Raw genomic sequence first — 11,281 nt, forward strand, 5'->3', positions numbered from 1 at the left:
TTCATTTCATCACAAACAGGTTTCTTTTGTATTTCCTTTTTGCTGCAGGAATTGTGACTTGCATCTGTTGCTGGCCAAAGAGGTTATATTTTTTTACATTGCTTTCAAGTCCTGTTACATGGTTATAGTTTGCATAAACACTTTTATGGTTAGAAAAGAGTAATGAAATACCATTAATATGTTCAAGACCTTGGTTGCAGGATTTTAAAGTGTGTTAGTAGTTCCAGTTCTCTAATGTGAAAATACAAAGATTCCAGTGGTGCTGATACTTCAGTTTCTCTTAAGAATCAGTTATGTGGCACAGCAGAAATGTTAATGCATTGCTCATTTTCACAGTCAGTTTTCTCATAACCAAATGAGCCAGATGGACTGAGCAACAATTTCTCTACATTCATAAACTGTTTTTTTATCAACACAACACTTTAAATACTCGGGTTTCTAATTTGGTTTTTGTCCCATAGCCAGTCTGCTGAGGGACTTTTGGATAACATGATTTTGGTGCTAGGTTTTACATCATCACATAATGCTATATTTTACTACAGTAATAATAATAAAAAACTACAGTGCTGCTGATTCCAGTGATTTTTGTCATCTCACGGACTCTGTTTCTGAAGAACTGCAAGTCGTGTGATGAAGTAAGCCTGTCTGGTTCCATGGAAAGAAAAAACATCCATCTTTGTATTTGGGAGAAAACCTGAAAACAATTAATCCAGCTGCACTCTTGTAATCTTAGCTTCAAAAGCCAAAACTGAAAAAATGTAAAACCTTCTTTTTTTCCCCCCCCACATAATCTCGGGGTTTTGATTCATGACTTACCAATGCTTGAGTTTAGTGTTACTATAGTTAGTACTGGATGAAAGGAAGAGACACCCACCCTTCACCTTCAGCTGTCCAGCAGATGGGAGCTGGTCGACAACTTGAGTGCACTGAAAAATGCATTTTCCTCCTAAACACGTCAGTGTTTCATGTCAATACCGAGATCTTGCCAAAAATTTTCAATGTAAGGAAATCAAACTATTTTATCTGGAAGGCATAATTTCTGTACCTTTCCTTTTTTTTTTTTTGTGCATAACTGTGTTTTTTTTAGATACATGATGATATAGGCATATGTTATGTGACTCAGTGTATAGGAATGGGGTTAACTTGCTAAAATGAAACTGCGAATGAAAGTATGAGCCTCGTACATGGACCATCAAATCCACTGTGATGTGGTATGTCCAAATGTATTCGATACAGAATATTGTATTACTCAACGACTAAAGGATACCCTTCTTAAAACTATCTAAGCTAGCTAAGAAAAAAACCCTTTCCATTTCCAAGCCAATATTGAACTGTGATTTTTCTTTTTACGCAGGACTCTGGGGTGATGAAAACTGTACTGTCTCGCTTCCCTGTATTTGTAAGCGTAAACTTCCATGGAAAATAGAGAAAGAGATTCCGAAAGACCAGAACCCACAAGGAGTATGTCCCAAAGGCTGGTTGCACTTTGGATTCAAAGTAAAACATTTTTTTCTGCTGTTTGATTATTCAAAGTGTTTTCCATATTTATGACAGAAATCAGACTTCTTCAGGATTTTTCAATATTTTAAGATTTTTCTTCCTTTTTGAAAGCAGGGCCCTTTGGTTTATAACTACTGGCACAGCGATACAAAAGTTTGTCGCTATTAAGTAGCTTTGCACGTAGAAGTTGTCTTAATAAGGTGTCAGAAATTTTACTTTAGTTCAAGGAAGTGAATACTCATATCTGCAAAAGCTATGGAAGTGTATTTGTGCATTTGCTGTGAAAAGCCTGCTCCATCCTTTCTTTTCCACTTAGGACAATTCCAAGAGTCTTTTACGGTCTCAAAACAGATCTCTGACCCCTTGTTGTGCTGAAAGGATCTCTAACTGCTGCCGTCCTCTGAAAGATGCCGTTTCAAATAGGGCTCATCAAAGATAATTACATACCAAAGTCTATGTGCAATTGAAGGTCAAAAGGCAATTTTTTTCATCAGGCTTCTCTTCAATATGTACATTCCGTAGTAGCATCATGCATCAAGGTGGCTGAATTTATCTGGGTGCTGAACTGCAGCAACTACGATAAATTTAACCCAGATTGTCTTTGCCTTTAAACAACGGATTTGAATCTAAGCCTGATCACAGCTGAAAACTGATACCAAGCATGCTGGAGAGGTCCATTGCAGGACAGAAACTAACGAAATATTTAATATTCAGTAACAGCATGTGAAAGGTTTTAGTGATCTCTCAAATCAAAACAAGCCTTTGTTTCTTTTTTTTTTTTTTTTTGAACAGGGCTTTTTGATACAAATTCCGAAGGAGCCACAGCATCTGGGAAACTGGTACTCTGCACAAGAGCCTTTTTTTCTTTTTTTTTTTTTTTTTTTGAACAGTGCTTTTTGATACAAATTCCGAAGGAGCCACAGCATCTGAGAAACTGGTACTCTGCACAAGAGTTCTGCAGCAGCCGTGATGGATCACTTGCTACCCTTGAGGATGAACTGGAACAAGGTAGAGTACTGAAAATATTGTTAAATAAAACAAGTATCTTTGTCAGGGTGCTATAGTAAAGTCTCATGTTGGATCCAGGTTTAGAAAAAAAAGATAGTTCAGATCCTTTCACTGCTTTAAACAAATTAGTGTTTTCCAAAATGTAAAGATTCAGATATTTTCTGAGCTATATGACAAGTACGTTTTGAGGAGTAATAATTTATTTTGTGCTTACTGTCATGCATTAGAAATTAAAAAAAAATGAAATAACCATTTAAAAATTCACTATGTAAAATTTCTATTTTATGAACAGAATGTTCACTCTTATAAAAGCAATCTCATTTTTATTCTTTAATAGTACTTTAAATCATGGCTTGGCTTCGTGGACGAAGATTTGGGAAGGGCTTTACCCACGCTTACTGCAAGCGTGCTGATGGCTGAAAAGGCCAATGTGGGATAGGCAAGTCCGGTTGCAAAGAGCACACCGGAAGGTCTCCTTGGGTGGTATAGTCGAGGCACGGTTCTTTCTGCGCTGTCTTTTCTCCTCGAGACTGATTCTACGCGTGCTCTCAAAGGAGGCAGCAGCGTTATGTATGGTGTGTCTCCAGATCTCCCGATTGGAGGCCAGGGTGGACCACTGATGGTGGTCAGTATGGCCAAGGCTGAGGTATTGTTTCAGGGAGTCCTTACATCTCCTGTTCGGAGCTCTTCTCTTGCGGCAGCTGGTGGCAAGTTCACCATAGAACACAACCTTAAATTGAATCTATAGTATAGCACATAGGCATAGCACTAGGCTGGAACTGTCAGAGAATAAATGCCAGCACATTCAGAAATGTTTATAATCCCTATTCATAAAAATCTGTGGTTGAATTTCATTCATTCACTTGGAGGTGGGAGGAATCTCGCTGGCTATCTTTAGCTGAGAACTCTTATTTTCAACAAAAACTGAGAAAAGCTTTTTCAATGGTAGAGTACCCTGCACTGATATGTAACTTGTTCAAGCTGCTGTGAACATTTCTGCAAGACTTGGTAGTTAACGGACTAGATCCTAACCAATAATAGTTGGTTAACATAAATAGCTACCAGTTAATTATATTTTATTCCTGTTTTCATTTCCCAGCTTTCATAACAATGAATCTATTTGGACAGAAAACTAGTGTTTGGATAGGTTACCAGAGTGATGATTATGAAAAAATGGTAAACGAAAATTCTGAGATGTATTCCAACTGGCTTCCAGTTGAAGTAATGCGAGTGAGTATTTCCAGGGGGTTTAAGGGCAACGGGAAGTTGGTTTATCCATAAAAATCATGACTGCCACAAAGACAATTTGTTACAGCAACTTAGTCTTCTCTTAATTTTTGCACCTTCAAACAACTGTGGGCACAGATTTGTGGACATAACTAGAGGTAGCAAAAAAGGCACTTTTGAAACAGTTATTTACGTAATTTGTGGCACAAGATTGTGAATTTTGTACTTTAATGTATTCCTTTCCACTGTGTTAGTACATATTGGGCGTAGCATTTTAGTTTGTTCAGTGAAAGCTTTTGGCTTTTTTATTATGAGATTATCAAGTTGCGTTTATGGGAGTGTTCGTTATTCTACCTAAATATCTGTGAGTTTCAGATGATTATTCTTCTAAAATTAATGTAATAATTATGCATGTTTTTACAGAGTATGTTTTTTAATTAATATAAGGTTCTCCGTTGATTGCAGAGACAGCGTTATAACAGTGCAAGCATTCAAGAAGAACTTCCACTGTGTACATTGGTATCAAATAACCCTAACTTCTTTTTTACGGGAAAATGGTACTTAGAAAACTGTCAGAAAAATTATGGGTTTATCTGCCACAAGACTCAGGGTAAGGTTTTGTTTTGCTTTGCTTCTGTTCTCCTTTCTTACTACACTGAATTCATCTTACTTTATTTTCATCTAGAAGCAGCTTGTTATAGGTGTTTGTAATTTCTAAAAAAAAAAATGTTCTGTTATTAAGTTTTCTTCCTGACTTTGAGCTTTCTGTCGCATATGTTAGAATCAGGAATAGACATGAAAACTCCTGTTTTCTGTCATGGCAGCAGAGTAACTGCATGAAATTGCAAAAGGCAAAACAGAGGGTAATTTTGATGAAAATATGGAGGTGGGGTTAATTTTTTGGGAGTTGTGAGAGTTGCAGTATTAGATCAGAATAGACTCTATCGATAATTTCTGTGAACAGTGCAGACTGACTGGCTGATCAGATAGTTTGTCTTGTCTTTTCCTGCTTCTCTAATGCTGTTACCATACAGTTCACTTGCCAGAAGCATAAAGCTTTTACAAGGAACACACATTACTTGGTTTCTTCAGGCCACTTTCTGGCCTTGCCCCTTGGATCGGAACTGCTGGCGTCTCCTGCGTGCTCAGGCAGCTTCGGAGCCCCAGCCCAGGGGCTGGTACAGCTCAGTCAGTGGGAAGCTGCCAGAGCATGTTCCCAAAATAGACCAGCAGCAAATTATTAACCCTAGAGCAAAGGGAGGGCTGTAATCTGAGCCTGTAAGGGGTGTCCTTGGGCGCTGTACTTACTGTGGGGGTGGTCTTATATGGGTTAACTTTATACATCACCTCATAGCTAAGCCCTGGGTTTAAAGAGACAATCCTATCCTGCTGCCTGCCTGGGAGGTGAGGGAGAGTGATTAGAGAAGTAGAATAAACAAATCCAAGCTTTGGGCAATGCTCACGTGTGGCTCTAGCAAACCATCATTTTATTTTACATCGTTTATTATGAACTACAGCTGTGGGCAGTGCTGAAGTAGTTCTGCAGTTAGTGTAGAATAAACAAGTAAATGTACTTTCCTGCTGGTTTGTTCCATTTAGCTCCTGAACATTTATATTTTAAGCCCTTCCTGCTGGTTTAGCCAGATGGGAAAGGCGTTAAAAGGCAAGAAGAAAACTATAGCCTTAGGATGGCTCAGTTGCAGGAAGCCTGGGTGAACTGGGGTGCAGCGGGTACTCAGGACCCTCCCCACGTTTCTTGGATGGGTGAATGTGAGAATGGCCCATGGGCCCAGCCAAGCATCAGGGAGCCAGGGTGGGCATGCTGTGCCCCAGGCACGGTGCTGTCTGCCTGTCCTGTGTGCAGCAGAGTGCTCCTGAGGTGAAGGGACTAGTCCTGCCTCCCCAGTGTGACACCCATAGCACTCTCCCAAACCATCAGGCATTTCAGCTTGCTAATTCAGCAGAAAGCATTCCTGTCTTCCCTCCACCCTTTTTTTTTCGTTTGTTTGTTTCTTTAATTGATGTAATTTTGTGCAGCTTTTGCAGGCTACATTGGCTCAGGGCAGAGTCTAAAACACTCCACCTTGTAGCAAAGCAATCGCTTTATTTTGTAATCACAGAAAAGTTTTATGGCCAGAAGTAATTAATCCAGACTGACAAACAGGAATAAAGCTGAGGCGTTGCTTTATTTTCATAGTCTTGTTTAAAGTGTACTGCGGGCATTCATACATATTAGCAAAGGCATTTACCTCCTGTAGAAAAGTGAGCACAACTGCATCACAGCTGGGCTGGGGTAGAGATGATCTCTGTCTCCTGATTTTTTTTCTCATGGGAGACTCAATCTCTTTATTTCTTTAATCTAAAAAATCATTTTTTGGACACTGCTGTGTTACCATCAAAAAGAGATTTAAATCTCCATGCACGGAAGATTTCTCTTTAAATGCCAGTACTATGATCTTCTCTACATTGGCTCATGGATAGTAAAGATGAGTTCAGGAGGCTCCCAAGGACTGACTTACGCCATGAGCCAGTTTGTCATCCTCTCAGTTGTTCCAGTACAATTATTTGTGAGGCCAGGCTTTGCGCTGTACACTGATCTTGGAAATTATTAAAAGAGGTAATCTAAATTACATGCAAGGTAGCTGGGATAAGAGCACTCTGCAGCCCACTGCTATTGGACATTTGGGATATGCCCAGATCGCAGGTGGTTTCTTACTGACCTTCAAAGATCCAGTCAGCGGGACTGACTCACATAAACTCATTCACTCCTGTGCTGAGTTTTGCACTGTGATGCAGTTTCAGATACTGTTCTAGTAGGTGTTGCCTTTTGAAGTTCACAACGCCTTCCTGAAACCAAGGAACTTGCAAGTTTTAGATTTGTTTTTAAAGACAGTTCTGATTTTTTAGGAGCAGCTCTGTTATGTTCAAGCTATCTGTTTTAAAAAATAAATCCTTTCTTTCTTTTGTAACAGACACATCCAGACATGTCATCAATGCATCTGAAATGTACCCTGTGCCAGATAATTTACAATATGGAAGCAGGATGTATAAGCTAATACGTGGGAATTTTACATGGTCTTCAGCTTTAAAAACCTGCATGGCAAATGGCGCAGAGCTGGTCAGCATTACAGACCGGTATCACCAAGCTTTCCTCACGGTCATTGTGAATCGGCTGGGATACAGTCACTGGATCGGGCTGTTCACTTCAGATGTACGTTGTGGACTCCTGGGCCGTGAACACGATGCTTCAGAGGAATTTTTCCAGTAACAGGCTAATGAGCTGTGTCATTAATTTGAAGTCACAGGAAGTTTGTATCTGGAAATGAAACCCTGGAAAGCTTGAGCCCTAACTATGTTTTTGCAACGTAATGTATAAATCTAATGAGAGCCAGTTTGGTGCAATGACTACTAAAAACCCATAGAAAACGTTTAAAAACACACCAAAAAACCTTCAATCTGTCAGCATTGGAATTATGCTCTTTCATTTGTAGTTGCTCCATGTAATAGCCACTTGCTGTAAACAGAGGTTAGATTTAGTTTCTGGTCTCCCAGAAGTAAGATGGGAGGATTCTTGGATCCGTCTTTCGTAGATCCTTCTGGATCCAGCTTTCAGATACGTAAAAGGCATTCTATAATATCTGGTGAGGGAGTTGAAAAAGATGAACTCATATGGTGTTAAAGTGTATCAGAAAGATAATCGGAAATTTGTTTTGGCAGAACGGGCTTAACTTTGAATGGTCGGATGGGACTAGGTCTTTGTTTACCTTCTGGGAAGATGATGAGTCCCAGGCCTTTGGCAGCTGTGTTTACCTTGATACTTTGGGACACTGGAAAAGTGCTAACTGCGAACGACTTCTGCAAGGAGCAGTTTGCCATGTGCCACCTAGTAAGTCAGAGTGAAGCTTTATATTAAATCTTTGCAGCTGCAAATGTGTGTTTTGACAGTGGAAGTACATAAAAGGAATTTAATTGGTTTGAGGTTAAGCAATGATGATAGTATTATTCAAAACTGAAGTCTATTTCTGGCATTTCATTGCTGTATCTCCTATTTGTGAAACCATTTTTTCCCCCATAACATATTATCTATCAGGTCTGGTCCATAGGAGAATGGAAAGAGAACTTTCATAATAGAAACAGGAAAATTACTGACTCTGTCTCTTCAGTGAATACTGTATTATCTGTGAAAAATGATGATTGCTAATAACCTAGCATGAAGGGAAATAAATTCAGTTCACTGCAATTAACTGTGGGATGGGAGAAGGGAAGCATTTAGAGCAAAGTGAAAAATCAGTCACATCTTCACTGATGGCACATAAAAGATTTAGCATCTTTTTTTCTAAGATAGTATCTTCCTGTATTCTGAAATATGTTGTGTTTTCTACAACGCTCTGTCAATTACTAGAGCTTAATTTGAAACCAGAATTCGGGTCTGGAACTCCATTCAGTCCAGGACTGCAGAGTGTTTGGCAGCATCCTGATCTCAAAATAGTTCCTCTTGGGAGGTACTGATCACTGGGGGTTCACCTACAGCTTATTATAGCTTCTGGATATGTGAGAAGAAAGCTGTTTGGAAACTTTCAAGACAAAAATTATTCTCTAGCATGGTTTTTGTAGAGAAGTTGACTAATTTTCTAATTTGTTTCTTAAGTTATGTAACCATACATAGCCTAAGGTTTACTTCAGTTTTTAAAATCGTGGTTTCTAGCAAACTATGAGGCATGTAAGACCGTAGGTAACGAAGCTGAATCTACAGCAGGGCCAATAAATGATAGTGGGATTGTAGAGCGAGCTTGTAGATTTTCCCTGAGTCAGAGGGACTCTCTGCTGCAGCACGTTGCATGCCAGAGAGGCTAGCTGCTGCTTACTGGTGGGAAACTGTCCTCTGTGCCATGGTATTTGGCATGAAATTATCTTTGCAGCTTAGTGGAGAGAAGCTCTGCAGCCCTCGGAAATCCCCAGCCCTCTGGGAGATGCTGGGCAGCACGCCGTGCTCTGGTGTTCCTGCAGTTTGCTCGTATCGCCCTCTGCACATTAGTACCAGTTAGATTGTCCTGATATTGCTGCTGCAATCTAGCAAGGTTTCTTGATCAGAAACAAAACCAGCTTGACTCTTCTAAAACAAATATATGCAACTGCTAGATTTTTATTTTGAAAAATAAAGGCACGATGCAATTACTTGCTTATTAGCATTACTCCAAAACAGCGTGTGGAATGTTGTATTAATGTGTATATCGTTATGCCAATAAAGCTGTGCTGTTATTTCTGTCACAGAAAAGAAACTCACTGCCTATAAAGGCTTATGTTCAGAAAAAACTGTTCCCTGGATCAAATTCAAAAACAGTTGCTACAGCTTTTCCACAGTCCTGCAGGGCACAAGTTTTGATACTGCATATGAAGTCTGCAAAAATCAAGGTAAATGTTTATTTTTTAGCTACAAAATGTCATCATGATGTCTTTAAAATATATATATATTTTCTGAAATGACTGAAATCACGGCGTATCTCTAGCTTAAGTGGAGCTAGAGAAATGAAGCTATGAAATTGGAGGCAACATACATCAAATAAATGTCCCTTTCCGTATGAAAATACTGATTTCAGGAATAACACATGAAATGACTTTTTCCCCTTCACACTTGTTTTACAATCTTGTGAGAACAGTTTTGTATGAACCCGAGCATTTTCACATTAATTGCAAACTTAAGAACTCACAGTGTATAACCAGACTTTTCAAGCGTTCCAATTAAGGCTTACAATATTAACTTTCCAACACACAATGTTACATCTTAATGACACGGATTGCTTGAGAATTGGTTCTGTGTTTGATTTGTAGGATCAAATCTTCTAACTATTCAAGATGAAGATGAACTTGCCTTCATTTTGGAAGAATTGCACAAGTTTGGTTATTCTGTGCAAATGATTTGGTTGAACTTTCTGCTTGTTACAGACAGTAAGTTTTGGGTGGGAGAGAACTGCATGTAAGAAACTTTTTGGGGTTTGGATTATTTTAATGCTAGTGTAACCATCTTCCAATTTATCTTTTGAGATTTTTTTTGTTGCTTATTACCTGTTCATGATGTAGTAACCAGTCAAGCTATCTTTAATCATTGCTTACTAGTATTTTGAATACTCATTAAGTATATATGCATGTGAATGCCTTTATTTTCTTCTTAAAGAAGCACTATAGGCTGTGTTTTGTGTCAACTACATAGGATGTTTTTAAATCTTACCTCCCACATCCACCCCCCCAAAAAAAAAAAAAAAAAATCTAATAGTGGCCAAAAAAAAAAAAAATCTTCCCCCCCACATCCCCCCCCCCAAAAAAAAAAAAAAAAAGTACTATAGTGGCCAAACAGACAAAAGCCTGGCATTGCATAATACAGTATTTTTTTATATGAGGGTAAATCTGCAGAGATATTTATTAAAATACTATCATATTTTATAATGACTTATTACTTCTGCCCTTAGATGAGACAGTCTCCTGGTCTGATGGTTCTCCCTTAAATTATTCTAATTGGGGCATCAGGGAGCCTGAATTTGATCATCTTAAAGGGAATTTCTGTGTCAGCCTGAGGACCACAGATGGAGTCTGGCAATTATCTCCATGCAGAGAAAAAAAGGGATTTGTCTGTAAAATGGATGCAGGTATGTGCTTCCATGAAAGAAGGCATTCTCTCCTTATAACCATTGTTTTGCATGTTCCTTGTTGCTTGCTTATTTGCTCTTAGTTTTCATTTAAATAATTCTGTCCCTTGGTCTTAGAAAAAATACTTGTGAAAAAACCAAGCAGCCAAGGTAACCGCCTTTTGAGGAACCTGGGCAGCTTTTGCGTTATTGCCAACTGTGGTAGACTTTCTGTTGTATGGGTGAGCTGTGTGCAGAGCATTGGGCTGATCCTGTAGGATGGGCAGGCACCACGTCAGTAGGAACAAGGGTTTGTGAGAGAGCTGAAGTGTTTCTAGAACCCACCCGAAATGCCTGAGTCACGGTTGGACCTAAAGCTAGATAAATCTACCACTGCACGATTCTGCTCATGTACCTGTACTTTTAAAAGTGGGTAAATCCTGCTGCTCGTACTTGCACAAATGTCAATTAATATATTCCACCAAATTTAAGGGATTTTAGATAACAGATTAGGTCATGTTTAACTTGGCCAGTTGGAATCCCATTGACATGAGGAAGGTTAAACAAACAGCCTGATCTTGTATTGTTTAGTTAGATTGTCTTCTAGGTATCAATTTTACTGTGAAAATACACAGTAACCCTGGTAGCTCTATGGGTAATTTTATAACCATTTTGGATTCTATTTCAGATCTAGTTGGAACAGAACCCTCTGAAAAATGTAAGTGTTTTCTGTGCTTTCTTAGTTTTCTTTTGTAAGGAGTAATAACACATTTTAAGCCGATATTTTGTGAGGTAGTATTTTTTGCTGTTAAATCTGTAATTTAAAATGTGTGACATATAAGGACTAATAATATGTTTTCCATAAAACATCTTTATATTAACAATTATATATAATTATACTCTTTCACGGGCACCCCCTTGCCGTG

At 38.8% G+C, this 11,281-nt stretch overlaps 1 protein-coding gene across 1 annotated transcript in view; it reads left to right on the forward strand.

The window, feature by feature from the left end:
- PLA2R1 (phospholipase A2 receptor 1, 180kDa) overlaps positions 1–10,376 on the forward strand; it is a gene marked incomplete at both ends in the record, with an annotated part of 33,720 nt that extends 23,344 nt beyond the window's left edge. The window contains 9 exons of the mRNA XM_010145173.1: positions 1,310–1,497; positions 2,391–2,508; positions 3,608–3,738; positions 4,201–4,345; positions 6,708–6,946; positions 7,453–7,621; positions 9,007–9,147; positions 9,565–9,681; positions 10,200–10,376. Coding sequence (XP_010143475.1) covers positions 1,310–1,497; positions 2,391–2,508; positions 3,608–3,738; positions 4,201–4,345; positions 6,708–6,946; positions 7,453–7,621; positions 9,007–9,147; positions 9,565–9,681; positions 10,200–10,376 — 1,425 coding nt within the window. The remainder of the gene's footprint in view (positions 1–1,309; positions 1,498–2,390; positions 2,509–3,607; positions 3,739–4,200; positions 4,346–6,707; positions 6,947–7,452; positions 7,622–9,006; positions 9,148–9,564; positions 9,682–10,199) is intronic.
- Between the last annotated feature and the right edge of the window lie 905 nt (positions 10,377–11,281).

This window comes from Buceros rhinoceros, unplaced genomic scaffold (assembly GCF_000710305.1).
Source record: "Buceros rhinoceros silvestris isolate BGI_N320 unplaced genomic scaffold, ASM71030v1 scaffold30981, whole genome shotgun sequence".
Taxonomy (NCBI): Eukaryota; Metazoa; Chordata; class Aves; order Bucerotiformes; family Bucerotidae; genus Buceros; species Buceros rhinoceros.